The 15505-nt window shown below is 54.3% G+C and overlaps 1 protein-coding gene across 1 annotated transcript; it reads right to left on the bottom strand.

Annotated features, from left to right (window-relative positions):
* Positions 1–1696: 1696 nt before the first annotated feature.
* On the bottom strand, positions 1697–14458 carry LOC144486865 (protein S100-A1-like). The gene is made up of 2 exons (XM_078204887.1): positions 14284–14458; positions 1697–1932 (listed from the first exon to the last, which is right to left on the bottom strand). The coding sequence occupies exons 1-2, from the start codon at positions 14422–14424 to the stop codon at positions 1771–1773; spliced, it is 303 nt and encodes a 100-aa protein (XP_078061013.1). The 5' UTR covers positions 14425–14458; the 3' UTR covers positions 1697–1770.
* Between the last annotated feature and the right edge of the window lie 1047 nt (positions 14459–15505).

Genomic DNA, 15505 nt, shown 5'->3' with positions numbered 1-15505 from the left:
ATCCGAGAAATATGAATTGAAATGCCCACGGGCATTCTGAAAATATAAATTCAGTTTTAAAACAATCTGGTCTCTGTGAACGTAATCTTGAAGCATCAGAGTTGTTACCAAAGTAATGCCCCTAGGGGTTGGAGGAGGGTACAGAGATAGGGAGGAGGTGTAGGGGCTGGAGGAGGTTACAGAGATAGGGAGGAGGTGTAGGGGCTGGAGGAGGTTACAGAGATAGGGAGGGGGTGTAGGGCCTGGAGGAGGTTACAGAGATAGGGAGGGGGTGTAGGGGCTGGAGGAGCTTACAGAGATAGGGAGGAGGTGCAGGGGCTGGAGGAGGTTACAGAGATAGGGAGGTGGTGTAGGGGCTGGAGGAGGTTACAGAGATAGGGAGGGGTGTAGGGGCTGGAGGAGGTTACAGAGATAGGGAGGGGTGTAGGGGCTGGAGGAGGTTACAGAGATAGGGAGGTGGTGTAGGGGCTGGAGGAGGTTACAGAGATAGGGAGGGGTGTAGGGGCTGGAGGAGGTTACAGAGATAGAGAGGGGTGTAGGGGCTGGAGGAGGTTACAGAGATAGGGAGGTGGTGTAGGGGCTGGAGGAGGTTACAGAGATAGGGAGGGGTGTAGGGGCTGGAGGAGGTTACAGAGATAACCTCCTCCAGCCCCTACACCCCTCCCTATCTCTTTAACCAGCCCCAGCTTGTACACCCCCTCCCTATCACTGTAACCTCCTCCAGCTTCTACACCGCACCCTATCTCTGTAACCTCCTCCAGCCTCTACACCGCACCCTATCTCTGTAACCTTCTCCAGCCCCTACACACCTCCCTATCTCTGTAACCACCTCCAGCCCCTACACCCCCTCCGTATCTCTGTCCCGTCCTCCAGCCCCGGCACCCCTCCCTATCGCTGTAACCTCCTCCAGCCCCTACACCGCTCCCTATTTCTGTACCTCCGACAGCCCCCGACAGCCCCTCCCTATCTGTGTACTTCCTCCAGCCCCCTACACCCCCTCCCTATCTCTGTAACCTCCTCCAGCCTCTACACTCCCTCCCGATCTCTGTAACCGCCTCCAGCCCCTGCATCCCCTCCCTATCTCTGTACCTCTTCCAGTCCCTACACCCCTTCCCTATCTCTGTAAACCCCTCCAGCCTCTGCACCCCCTCCCTATCTCTGAACCTCCTTCAGCCTCTACACCCCCTCCCTATCTCTGTACCTCCTCTAGCCCCTACATCCCCTCCCTATCTCTGTAACCTCCTCCACCCCTCCTTATCTCTGTAACCTCCTCCAGCCCCTCCACACCTCCCTATCTCTGTAACCTCCTCCAGCCCCCTACACCCCTCCCTATCTCTGTAACCTCCTCCAACCCCCTCCCTATCTCTGTAACCTCCTCCAGCCCCCTACACCCCTCCCTATCTCTGTAACCTCCTCCAACCCCCTCCCTATCTCTGTAACCTCCTCTCTGCTCCTTTAATGTCCTCCCTAAAACTGACGTCTATGTTTTTGGTCACTTCTGTGTTTTGTGGCTGTGTAGTCAGTCACAGGGTGAAGAACATCAGGATGTTTTACCACATGAAAGGTGATAGATACATCAATGCAACATGTTGTTGTTGAATTTCAAACTCTGGTAAAACACGGAAATAGTGATTGGAATGCGAGGTCTCAGTCAGTCCGATTTATTGAAGCAGGAAAAGCAATGTCCAGCGTTTGAGAATTTACAAAGACGGTTCAGCACAGTTTACACATCACACATTCAGCACACAGTTAGCTCCTTCATCCTCCTCCTCACAACTTGCCCTGTTTCTTCAGGAGCTCCACAAAGAACTCATTGCAGGCGATGGTCAGCGCTGTGACCAAGTGAATGAACTCCTCGAAATCCACCTGTCCGTCTCGGTTTATATCCAAATCCCTCATGATCCTTTCCACAGAATTGGGATCTTTCTGATACTGCAGCAAGAGACAAGATTAAACCATGACAGTTCGTACATTCTTTAAACCTCCTCCGGGGGAAATCGCTCCTGGGAGCAGCCTGTTCTGGGAAGGGAACATCAAATCGGGAGGAACAGGACTTTGATCCAATCAGTGTCTCCGGAAAAACTTTAGATATTGGATTTTATGACCTAACTTGAAATGTTTTCTGGTTTATGGATAAATACCCGTTCAGGACACGAGGAATCTTCTCCCTGGATTTAATTAAAGATGACACCTCTGACAGTGTGACACTCCCTCAGCACTGACCCTCTGACAGTGCGGCACTCCCTCAGCACTGACCCTCTGACAGTGCGGCACTCCCTCAGTACTGACCCTCTGACAGTGTGACACTCCCTCAGCACTGACCCTCTGACAGTGCGACACTCCCTCAGCACTGACCCTCTGACAGTGTGACACTCCCTCAGCACTGACCCTCTGACAGAGCGACACTCCCTCAGCACTGACCCTCTGACAGTGTGACACTCCCTCAGCACTGACCCTCTGACAGTGTGACACTCGCTCAGCACTGACCCTCTGACAGTGCGACACTCCCTCAGTACTGACCCTCTGACAGTGCGGCACTCCCTCAGCACTGACCCTCTGACAGTGTGACACTCCCTCAGTACTGACCCTCTGACAGTGTGACACTCCCTCAGTACTGACCCTCTGACAGTGCGGCACTCCCTCAGTACTGACCCTCTGACAGTGCGGCACTCCCTCAGTACTGACCCTCTGACAGTGTGACACTCCCTCAGTACTGACCCTCTGACAGGGCGGCACTCCCTCAGTCCTGACCCTCTGACAGGGCGGCACTCCCTCAGTACTGACCCTCTGACAATGCGGCTCTCCCTCAGTACTGACCCTCTGACAGTGCGGCACTCCCTCAGTACTGACCCTCTGACAGTGCGGCACTCCCTCAGTACTGACCCTCTGACAGTGCGGCACTCCCTCAGTACTGACCCTCTGACAGTGCGGCACTCCCTCAGTACTGACCCTCTGACAGTGCGGCACTCCCTCAGTACTGACCCTCTGACAGTGCAGCACTCCCTCAGCACTGACCCTCTGGCAGTGCAGCACTCCCTCAGTACTGACTCTCTGACAGTGCAGCACTCCCTCAGTACTGACCCGGACAGGGCGGCACTCCCACTATAAGGCACTGGGAATGTCGGCCTAGATTTCTGTGGTCTTATTCTGGAATAATAAGCGATAATGTTGTGAGTCAGAAGGCACCGCTGAACATTCTGCAGACGGGTGGAGACCTTAATTTGGTGATAATTGGAAGGTAATTACTGCAGTGAGACAGCTGATTACAGGAGAATGCTTCAGATTAAATATGCAGCAATACCGGGCTGGGGGAATCTGCAATTTTGTGGTGTGCTTGAATCCATGGTGTGTCTGCACCTGATTCTGATATCCCAGCCTGCACCTCCAACCCAGCCTGCACCTCCAGCCCAACCTGCACCTCCAACCCAGCCTGCACCTCCAACCCAGCCTGCACCTCCAACCCAGCCTGCACCTCCAACCCAGCCTGCACCTCCAACCCAGCCTGCACCTCCAACCCAGCCTGCACCTCCAACCCAGCCTGCACCTCCAACCCAGCCTGCACCTCCAACCCAGCCTGCACCTCCAACCCAGCCTGCACCTCCAACCCAGCCTGCACCTCCAACCCAGCCTGCACCTCCAACCCAGCCTGCACCTCCAACCTGCCCCTCCGGCCCAACCTGCCCCTCCGGCCCAACCTGCCCCTCCGGCCCAACCTGCCCCTCCGGCCCAACCTGCCCCTCCGGCCCAACCTGCCCCTCCGGCCCAGCCTGCCCCTCCGGCCCAACCTGCCCCTCCGGCCCAACCTGCCCCTCCGGCCCAACCTGCCCCTCCGGCCCAACCTGCCCCTCCGGCCCAACCTGCCCCTCCGGCCCAACCTGCCCCTCCGGCCCAACCTGCCCCTCCGGCCCAGCCTGCCCCTCCGGCCCAGCCTGCCCCTCCGGCCCAGCCTGCCCCTCCGGCCCAGCCTGCCCCTCCGTCCCAACCTGCCCTTCCGTCCCAACCTGCCCTTCCGTCCCAACCTGCCCTTCCGTCCCAACCTGCCCTTCCGTCCCAACCTGCCCTTCCGTCCCAACCTGCCCTTCCGTCCCAACCTGCCCTTCCGGCCCAACCTGCCCTTCCGGCCCAACCTGCCCTTCCGGCCCAACCTGCCCTTCCGGCCCAACCTGCCCTTCCGGCCCAACCTGCCCCTCCGGCCCAACCTGCCCCTCCGGCCCAACCTGCCCCTCCGGCCCAACCTGCCCCTCCGGCCCAACCTGCCCCTCCGGCCCAACCTGCCCCTCCGGCCCAACCTGCCCCTCCGGCCCAACCTGCCCCTCCGGCCCAACCTGCCCCTCCGGCCCAACCTGCCCCTCCGGCCCAACCTGCCCCTCCGGCCCAACCTGCCCCTCCGGCCCAACCTGCCCCTCCGGCCCAACCTGCCCCTCCGGCCCAACCTGCCCCTCCGGCCCAACCTGCCCCTCCGGCCCAGCCTGCCCCTCCGGCCCAGCCTGCCCCTCCGGCCCAGCCTGCCCCTCCGGCCCAGCCTGCCCCTCCGGCCCAGCCTGCCCCTCCGGCCCAACCTGCCCCTCCGGCCCAACCTGCCCCTCCGGCCCAACCTGCCCCTCCGGCCCAGCCTGCCCCTCCGGCCCAGCCTGCCCCTCCGGCCCAACCTGCCCCTCCGGCCCAACCTGCCCCTCCGGCCCAACCTGCCCCTCCGGCCCAACCTGCCCCTCCGGCCCAACCTGCCCCTCCGTCCCAACCTGCCCTTCCGGCCCAACCTGCCCTTCCGGCCCAACCAGCCCTTCCGGCCCAACCAGCCCTTCCGGCCCAACCTGCCCCTCCGGCCCAACCTGCCCCTCCGGCCCAACCTGCCCCTCCGGCCCAACCTGCCCCTCCGGCCCAACCTGCCCCTCCGGCCCAGCCTGCCCCTCCGGCCCAGCCTGCCCCTCCGGCCCAGCCTGCCCCTCCGGCCCAGCCTGCCCCCCAGGCCCAGCCTGCCCCTCCGGCCCAGCCTCCAGCCCAGCCTGTCCCTCCGGCCCAGCCTGCCCCTCCGGCCCAGCCTGCCCCTCCGGCCCAGCCTGCCCCTCCGGCCCAGCCTGCCCCTCCGGCCCAGCCTGCCCCTCCGGCCCAGCCTGCCCCTCCGGCCCAGCCTGCCCCTCCGGCCCAGCCTGCCCCTCCGGCCCAGCCTGCCCCTCCGGCCCAGCCTGCCCCTCCGGCCCAGCCTGCCCCTCCGGCCCAGCCTGCCCCTCCGGCCCAGCCTGCCCCTCCGGCCCAGCCTGCCCCTCCGGCCCAGCCTGCCCCTCCGGCCCAGCCTGCCCCTCCGGCCCAGCCTGCCCCTCCGGCCCAGCCTGCCCCTCCGGCCCAGCCTGCCCCTCCGGCCCAGCCTGCCCCTCCGGCCCAGCCTGTCCCTCCGGCCCAGCCTCCGGCCCACTGCTTCATCTCGTACTGTGATCCCCTTTGCTCACTTTGGTTTGGGATTCAGGGGTCGGAGTTGGAATGTAGTCTCACACACTTTTAAAATCTGATATTAAATTGCATTCTGTTGTGAGGCGACAGGGAAGTATTTCAGCGTTCAGTTAATGAGCTCTGACAAGCGATGGGCATTTCTGCGCACACCCCTTTCCCCTTCTCCCCCAACATCCCACCACTTTCCCCCACCCCTCTCCCCGCTATCCCTCCCCTCCTGCCCCAGACCTACCCCCGTTCTCTCCTCTCCCCCCCACTCCTCTTCCTGACAATACAGCATTTGGTAATTTTTCCTGAGATTCCTTCTTGCAAGAATCAGTCGAATCTCAGACAGATTATCGCCTCAAACATTCATTCTAAACTCAAAGTATAATTCTTTCACATTGTTGGGGTGTTGGCAGCTGCCAATCCCCTCAGGATTGAGGAACAAGCTTTGCCCCGCAGGGCAGTAGATACCTCTGTCCTACCCCGTGCAGACTTTCCCTTTTGCTGCAACTGATTGAGTTGTGAACCCTCATTACTGACTGGGGGGAGTTAGTGAAGAGTGTCACACAGCAGGACACAGGCAGCTTGTACAGATCCTGGGCAACTTCATTGCCTGTGGTCGAGCTGCCTCTCTCCAGAGTAACCAATCCTGTGTTATTTACCTGGGTTATTTAATAAGGTTACTTCCCGCTGCTTTATAGTGAGTGTGTTTTCTTTGGGTACAATTCAGACGATTACTCTGAACAAAGCACTCCCAGGAACTTTCCACATCAACAGAGCAACAATGTCAGACACTGGGCAAAATGTTACAGTCTGTGATCTCATCCCATTGAACCTTCCTCCCCCCATCCCCACACCGTCCCCGTCCCCATTCCCACCCCCACCTCCCCACTCCTCTGCCCACCCCCTCCCTATCCCTTCCCCACCCCCTCCCTATCTTCCATCCCCCTCCTCACCCCCTGCCTCACCTCACACCCCTGCCCCTCCCAATCCCCCCACCCCCTCCCCACCCCCTCCCCACCCCTCTTCCCCTCCCCACCCCCTCCCCACCCCTCTTCCCCCTCCCCCTCCCCTCCACCACACCCAGTAACCTATCCCGTTCCAGTTCTCTGAATGGGGTTGACCTGCTGACTCTGAGTTTAATCCCAGTGGGAATGAGGAGGGGATGAGTGGCACTTTGACCAGGAGGACCCTGGGATTGTTGTCGTGTATATGCAGGTTGATGTGGGGGGGTGGGATTCTGTGAGTAATTGGGGGGGGCGGGGGGGGGGGCGGGTTTCAGGGGGCTGTGACACAGAGTAAATTAACACAAAGTCCAGACCGATTCGTATCAGCTGCCGGAGGAGGCCATTCAGCCCTTCGAGCCTGCTGCACTATTCAATATGGTCATTTGTCTATCTCAACGCCGCTCTCCCGATGCCACCAGTGTCAGTGACACGACCTCCACAGCTTCCCCATCCTCTGTGTGAAGAAGTTTCTCCTCATCTCAGCCCTAAATGCACCCCCCCCCCCCCCCCCGCCCCAACCCCGTATCCTCCGATTGGCTCCTTGTTGCTATCTCAGTAAAATCTACACATTGATTTATTTTCTTGAAAGACGATAGTTTGAGGATGTGTACCCCGGACTTTCAAACTTTCTCCGGAGAGATTTTTCTATCAACAGAACAAATGATGGTTTCTGTTCAACATCAAAATTACAGCAACAAACAGGCCATCCAGTCCACCCACTCCATGCTAGTGTTTATGCTCCAGACCAGCCTCCTTCAACCCCCTCATAGAGTCACAAAGATTTACAGTATGGAAACAATCCCTCGGCCCAACTTGTCCATGCTGCCCGTTTTTTTTAAACCCCTAAGCTAGTCCCAATTGCCCGTATTTGGCCCATATCCCTCTGTACCCATCGTACCCATGTAACTATCTAAATGCTTTTTAAAAGACAAAATTGTACTCGCCTCTACTACTACCTCTGGCAGCTCGTTCCAGACACTCACCACCCTCTGTGTGAAAAAATTGCCCCCTGGACCGTTTTGTATCTCTCCCCTCTCACCTTAAACCTATGCCCTCTAGTTTTAGACTCCCCTACCTTTGGGAAAAGATATTGACTATCTAGCTGATCGATGCCCCTCATTATTTTATAGACCTCTATAAGGTCACCCCTCAGCCTCCTACACTCCAGGGAAATAAGTCCCAGTCTATCCAGCCTCTCCTTATAACTCAATCCATCAAGTCCCGGCAGCATCCTAGTAAATCCTTTCTGCACTCTTTCTAGTTTAATAATATCCTTTCTATAATAGGATGACCAGAACTCCATCTCATCCTATCACTATCCCCGATCCCTCATGTGTTTATCCAGATACCCCCTGAAACCTATCCACAGGATTCACATTGACCACTCAGTGTCGCATTGTGGAGAGTTCACATTCTCATCACGGAGTTTCTCCGGAATTCCTGATTGGATTTATTAATGATTATCTTATATTTCTCGCCCCCCACCTCACTGCCCCCCCTCCCACAAATGGAAATATCTGCTGTCCATCTATCCTGTCAAAGCCCTTCATGATATTTGAACACCTTGTTCAGGGCAATCCTCAATCTCTATCTTTCCTGACAATCTCTCAGTTCTTTGTAAGTTATTGTCTCACTTTCTCTCATGCCTCTGTACAGTTTTAATTACATGGAGACCAGAACTGTTCACAGCACTCCAAAGCAAGTTTCATCCTGTATCCTCTAATATTTCACCCGGTTTAATCCCACTCCCTGTTATGTTGCAACGAATGTGGTGTAAACCCTTCCAGTTACTCTGTCAAAATACATCGGAACTGGAATTACTCATGTCCTGGGTTTCACATCAGTAATTGTAGCCACGCAGCAGGGCAGCTGTGTGTTAAAACATAGAACATAGAACATTACAGCGCAGAACAGGCCCTTCGGCCCAAGATGTTGCACCGACCAGTTAAAAAAAAAACTGTGACCCTCCAACCTAAACCAATTTCTTTTCGTCCATGAACCTATCTACGGATCTCTTAAACGCCCCCAAACTAGGCGCATTTACTACTGATGCTGGCAGGGCATTCCAATCCCTCACCACCCTCTGGGTAAAGAACCTACCCCTGACATCGGTTCTATAACTACCCCCCCTCAATTTAAAGCCATGCCCCCTCGTGCTGGATTTCTCCATCAGAGGAAAAAGGCTATCACTATCCACCCTATCTAAACCTCTAATCATCTTATATGTTTCAATAAGATCCCCTCTTAGCCGCCGCCTTTCCAGCGAAAACAATCCCAAATCCCTCAGCCTCTCCTCATAGGATCTCCCCTCCATACCAGGCAACATCCTGGTAAACCTCCTCTGCACCCTCTCCAAAGCCTCCACATCCTTCCTGTAATGTGGGGACCAGAACTGCACACAGTACTCCAAGTGCGGCCGCACCAGAGTTGTGTACAGTTGCAACATAACGCTACGACTCCTAAATTCAATCCCCCTACCAATAAACGCCAAGACACCATATGCCTTCTTAACAACCTTATCTACTTGATTCCCAACTTTCAGGGATCTATGCACACATACACCTAGATCCCTCTGCTCCTCCACACTATTCAAAGTCCTCCCGTTAGCCCTATACTCAACACATCTGTTATTCCTACCAAAGTGAATTACCTCACACTTCTCCGCATTAAACTCCATCCGCCACCTCTCGGCCCAACTTTGCAACCTGTCTAAGTCTTCCTGCAAACTACGACACCCTTCCTCACTGTCTACCACACCACCGACTTTGGTGTCATCAGCAAATTTGCTAATCCACCCAACTATACCCTCATCCAGATCATTAATAAATATTACAAACAGCAGTGGCCCCAAAACAGATCCCTGAGGTACACCACTTGTAACCGCACTCCATGATGAATATTTACTATCAACCACCACCCTCTGTTTCCTATCCGCTAGCCAATTCCTGATCCAATTTCCTAGATCACCCCCAATCCCATACATCTGCATTTTCTGCAGAAGCCTACCATGGTGAACCTTATCAAACGCCTTACTAAAATCCATATATACCACGTCCACTGCCTTGCCCCCATCCACCTCCTTGGTCACTTTCTCAAAAAACTCAATAAGGTTAGTAAGGCACGACCTACCTGCCACAAAACCATGCTGACTATCACCTATCAATTCATTACTCTCCAAATAACTATAAATCCTATCCCTTATAATTTTTTCCAACATCTTGCCGACAACAGAAGTGAGACTCACCGGTCTATAATTCCCGGGGAAGTCTCTGTTCCCCTTCTTAAACAATGGGACAACATTCGCTAACCTCCAATCTTCTGGTACTATACCAGAGGCCAACGACGACCTGAAGATCAGAGCCAGAGGCTCTGCAATCACTTCTCTTGCCTCCCAGAGAATCCTTGGATAAATCCCATCCGGACCAGGGGATTTATCTATTTTCAGACCCTCCAGAATATCCTGCACATCCTCCTTATCAACTGTAATACTGTCTATTCTACTCCCTTGCAACCCAGTGTCCTCCTCAGCTATATTCATGTCCCCTTGCGTGAACACCGAAGAGAAATATTGGTTCAATGCTTCACCAATCTCCTCCGGTTCCACACATAACTTCCCTCTGCCATCTATAACTGGCCCTAAACTTGCCCTAACCAACCTTCTGTTCTTGACATACCTATAGAACGCCTTAGGATTCTCTTTAACCCTATCTGCCAAAGTCTTCTCATGTCCCCTTTTAGCCCTTCTAAGCTCGCTCTTCAACTCCCTCTTAGCCAATCTAAAGCTTTCTAGTGCACTACCCGAGTGCTCACGTCTCATCCGAACATAAGCCTCCTTTTTCTTTTTAACCAACAAAGAAACTTTTTTGGTGCACCACGGTTCCCTAGCCCTACCAATTCCTCCTTGCCTGACAGGGACATACCTATCACAGACTCGCAGTAGCTGCTCCTTGAAAAAACTCCACATGTCGGACGTTCCCAGTCCCTGTAATCTCCTAGTCCAACCTATGTTTCCTAATTCTCTCCTAATAGCCTCATAATTACCCTTCCCCCAGCTAAAACCACTGGCCCGAGGTTCATGCCTATCCCTTTCCATCACTAAGGTGAACGTAACCGAATTGTGGTCACTATCACCAAAATGCACACCAACTTCCAAGTCTAGCACCTGGTCTGGCTCATTTCCCAGCACCAGATCCAATATAGCCTCACCTCTAGTTGGCCTGTCTACATACTGAGTCAAAAAACCTTCCTGCACGCTTTGAACAAAAACTGACCCCTCTAACGAGCTAGAGCTATAACAATTCCAGTCAATATTAGTCAAGTTAAAATCCCCCATAACAATTGCCCTATTACTTTCACTCCTAAGCAGGATTGACTCCGCAATCCTTTCCTCAACCTCTCTAGAACTTTTAGGAGGTCTATAAAAGACTCCCAACAGGGTGACCTCTCCTCTCCTATTTCTAATCTCCGCCCATACTACCTCAACAGATAAGTCCTCATCAAACCTCCTCTCTGACACTGTGATACAATCTCTGACCAATAATGCTACCCCTCCCCCTCTTCTACCTCCTTCCCTACTTCGACTAAAACATTTGAACCCCGGGACCTGCAGCATCCATTCCTGCCCCTGCTCTATCCATGTCTCTGAAATAGCCACAACATCGAAGTCCCAGGTACTGATCCACGCTGCAAGTTCACCCACTTTATTGCGAATACTCCTGGCATTGAAGTATACACATTTCAAACCCTGCTCCACCCCACCTCTGCAATGCCGTGCATTGCAGTCCCCATCCATGCATCCCTCACTTTCAGCCCCACTACTCAGGATCCCTCCCCCCCCCCCGAATCAGTTTAAACCTCCCTGCATGGCCTTAGCAAATTTACCCCCCAGGATATTGGTCCCCTTCTGATTAAGGTGTAGACCATCCTTCTCATAGAGGTCACACCTTCCCCAGTACGAGCCCCATGGCTGCCTATGGGTTATTAATGAGAGGTGGCTGGTTGCAGCTCTCCCCTGGCAGGGCAATGCGAGTTGGCACCGGGATGCAGATGTGAGCCTGTGCTCCAGTTGTTCAGTGCATCTTGCGTTGTGTCTCGGGTATCACGCTCAGCCAGGTGTTAGCTTGGACCACTAGAATCAGAAAACTGTGGATTCGAGCCTCATGCCAGAGATTAATGTCACAAGTAAGGCTTACATTAACACTGCAATGAAGTTACTGTGAAAATCCCCCAGTCACCACACTCTGGCGCCTGTTCGGGTACACTGAGGGAGAATTTAGCCAATCCACCTAACCAGCATGTCTTTCAGACTGTGGGAGGAAACCGGAGCACCCGGAGGAAACCCACGCAGACACGGGGAGAACATGCAGACTCCACACAGACTGTAACCCAAACCGGGACTCAAGCCCGGGTCCCGGGCACTGTGAGGCAGCAGTGCTAATCACTGTGCCACCGTGCTGCCCCACAAACATCTAGGTTGGCACTTGCAATACTGAGGGAGTGCTGCACTCTTAGAGGGTCAGCACTGAGGGAGTGCTCCCTCCACTCACATTGTCTGTATCTTTAAGACCTGGTTGGCTGTCGAGATTCGCATTCTAATCAGTATTCTGTAACTTGATTTTGTGTCTTTGTGCCCTGTTTGAGAGCAGATTTCCACTCCATCTGATGAAGCAGCAGCGCTCCGAAAGCTAATGGTATTTGCTACCAAATAAACCTGTTGGACTTTAACCTGGTGTTGTTAAAACTCTTATTGTGTTTACCCCAGTCCAACGCCGACATCTCCACATCAGGAGTGCCGCACTGCCAGAGGGTCAGTGCTGAGGGAGTGCCGCACTGCCAGAGGGTCAGCTCTGAGGGAGTGCCGCACTGCCAGAGGGTCAGAGCTGAGGGAGTGCCGCACTGCCAGAGGGTCAGCTCTGAGGGAGTGCCGCACTGCCAGAGGGTCAGAGCTGAGGGAGTGCCGCACCGCCAGAGGGTCAGAGCTGAGGGAGCGCCACACTGTCAGAGGGTCAGTACTGAGGGAGTGCCGCACTGTCAGAGGGTCAGTACTGAGGGAGTGCCGCACTGTCAGAGGGTCAGTACTGAGGGAGTGCCGCACTGTCAGAGGGTCAGTACTGAGGGAGTGCCGCACTGTCAGAGGGTCAGTACTGAGGGAGTGCCGCACTGTCAGAGGGTCAGTACTGAGGGAGTGTCACACTGTCAGAGGGTCAGTACTGAGGGAGTGCTGCACTGTCAGAGGGTCAGTACTGAGGGAGTGCTGCACTGTCAGAGGGTCAGTACTGAGGGAGTGCCGCACTGTCAGGGGGTCAGTACTGAGGGAGCGCCGCACTGTCAGAGGATCAGTACTGAGGGAGCGCCGCACTGTCAGAGGATCAGTACTGAGGGAGCGCCGCACTGTCAGAGGATCAGTACTGAGGGAGCGCCGCACTGTCAGAGGATCAGTACTGAGGGAGCGCCGCACTGTCAGAGGATCAGTACTGAGGGAGCGCCGCACTGTCAGAGGATCAGTACTGAGGGAGCGCCGCACTGTCAGAGGGTCAGTGCTGAGGGAGTGCCGCACTGTCAGAGGGTCAGTACTGAGGGAGTGCCGCACTGTCAGAGGGTCAGTACTGAGGGAGTGCCGCACTGTCAGAGGGTCAGTACTGAGGGAGTGCCGCACTGTCAGAGGGTCAGTACTGAGGGAGAGCCGCACTGTCAGAGGGTCAGTACTGAGGGAGCGCCACACAGTCAGAGGGTCAGTACTGAGGGAGTGCCGCACTGTCAGAGGGTCAGTACTGAGGGAGTGCCGCACTGTCAGAGGGTCAGTGCTGAGGGAGTGCCGCACTGTCAGAGGGTCAGTACTGAGGGAGTGCCGCACTGTCAGAGGGTCAGTACTGAGGGAGTGCCGCACTGTCAGAGGGTCAGTACTGAGGGAGTGCCGCACTGTCAGAGGGTCAGTACTGAGGGAGAGCCGCACTGTCAGAGGGTCAGTACTGAGGGAGCGCCACACAGTCAGAGGGTCAGTACTGAGGGAGTGCCGCACTGTCAGAGGGTCAGTACTGAGGGAGTGCCGCACTGTCAGAGGGTCAGTACTGAGGGAGTGCCGCACTGTCAGAGGGTCAGTACTGAGGGAGAGCCGCACTGTCAGAGGGTCAGTACTGAGGGAGCGCCACACAGTCAGAGGGTCAGTACTGAGGGAGTGCCGCACTGTCAGAGGGTCAGTACTGAGGGAGTGCCGCACTGTCAGAGGGTCAGTACTGAGGGAGTGCCGCACTGTCAGTGGTGCCATCTTTCAGGTGAGACATTGTACCGAGATCCCTCTTGCCCTAGTGGATAGATGTAAACTGTCCCACATTGACTATCTGGGGGAGTAGCAGAGTTCTCACTGATGCTGTGGGGCCAATACCTATTCACCAAAAACAGCTGGTCATACTGCAGTTTGTGGGATCTTGCTGTGTGAAAATTGGCTACGGAATTCCTTACATTAAAACAGGAACTACCCTTCAGGCAACCTCTTTGTGGTCTGTGTAGCTCCTGGAGTATTCGGAGGCCACCAAGGGAGTTTCTCTTTCAAGTAAACTAATTTCTGCTTTCCCCAAAGTTAGCAATTTGGATCTGATTGGTGGTTTACTCGGCTGATCTGCACCAATCAGAGAGCTCTCACAGCAGAGGTTCGCAGTGTCAAAGGGAAGGATTGTCACTTTCCGCTGCTCCGAGTCCCTGACGGAAATGGACGGTGGGATCCTGTGATCCTCACAGCTAATTACTGTCCTAACATCTCCAGTCAGAGGACAGCCAATCAGCAATAACCGCGCGGTGCATCATTGACTCGACCAGTTTCTGAAATCTGAGCGAATATTTTAGAATTTACCTTCAGGAACGATACAAGTTCCCCTTTTAACAGGTCCTTAAGCTCAGCCTTGGTGAGAGTATATTTGTCTCCCTCTTTGCCCGAGTATTTGTAGAAAACTTTGATAATCGCATCCATGGCACCTTCTAGTTGGGAGAGCATGTTGGTACTGGTGTGATTGGCAGTGACCAAGAGGAGATCTGCTCCAGGGAGATCTGGGGGGGGTAAGGGAAAACGTTAGACTGGAGAAAAGCGAATCATTCTCACCCCACAAAACATTCCAGCTAAAAGCAACATGAGAATTCACCCACATCTCATTGGTCAACTCCTGTCCACTAAACATCAGAACATTGGAAAATAATCTGATCAATTTACCACTCAAATATTTTTCACTTAGTTTCTTTCTTCAAGATTTCTATTTACAATTAAAAAGCTAACATCAATTTAATCAACGTATAGACTGGAATCACCTGTCCACAGGTTTCTCCAAACTCTCCTTCACTTACCGATTGGAAGATTTCAGAGTACCAGGTGAGTTCCAGCAGCTGAATTTTATACCAAGTACCTGTCAATCACAGCCCCAGCCCCACCTCCCACAGCTCATTGGCTGAACAACCAGCACTCCTGTCAATTACCAGAGTCAAGCAGAATCTGATTGGTGGAGCACCCTGCCACCCTTACCCCAATGGAAACCATTACCAAACAAACAAGCCCATCGCTCCCAGGGGGTGATGCACACACAAGCTGCTTTGCCCAGTGGGCATTACCCAGAGCGGAGGCGTACTGGTAGCTTTCCTGGGCAGGTAATGCAGACAGCTGCATAAATAATCCAGAGGGATAAACTCAAGTCCCACAGGTGGAAATTGAGGAATTGAAATTCCATGAACTAAGTCAATCTGGAATAAAAACCTTGTATCAATAACGGTTACAGATTATTCCAAAAACTCACCTGCTTTGATAATGCCCTTTCAGGAAGGAAATCTGTCACCCTCCCGATTTATTCATGGAGTGTGGGTGTCGCTGGCTAGAGCAGCATATATTACCCATTCCTAATTGTCCCTTGAGAAGGTGGCGGTGAGCTGCCTTCCTGAACCCGCCACAGTCCCTGTGGTGTAGGTACACCCAGAGTGCTGTTAGGGAGTTCCAGGATTTTGACCCAGTGACAGTGAATGAACGGTGAGATATTTACAAGTCAGGATGGTGACTGACTCGGAGGGGAACCTCCAAGTGGTGGTGTTCCCAG

This window comes from Mustelus asterias, unplaced genomic scaffold (assembly GCF_964213995.1).
Source record: "Mustelus asterias unplaced genomic scaffold, sMusAst1.hap1.1 HAP1_SCAFFOLD_495, whole genome shotgun sequence".
Lineage (NCBI taxonomy): Eukaryota > Metazoa > Chordata > Chondrichthyes > Carcharhiniformes > Triakidae > Mustelus > Mustelus asterias.
This window is presented reverse-complemented; position numbering and strand designations above follow the sequence as displayed.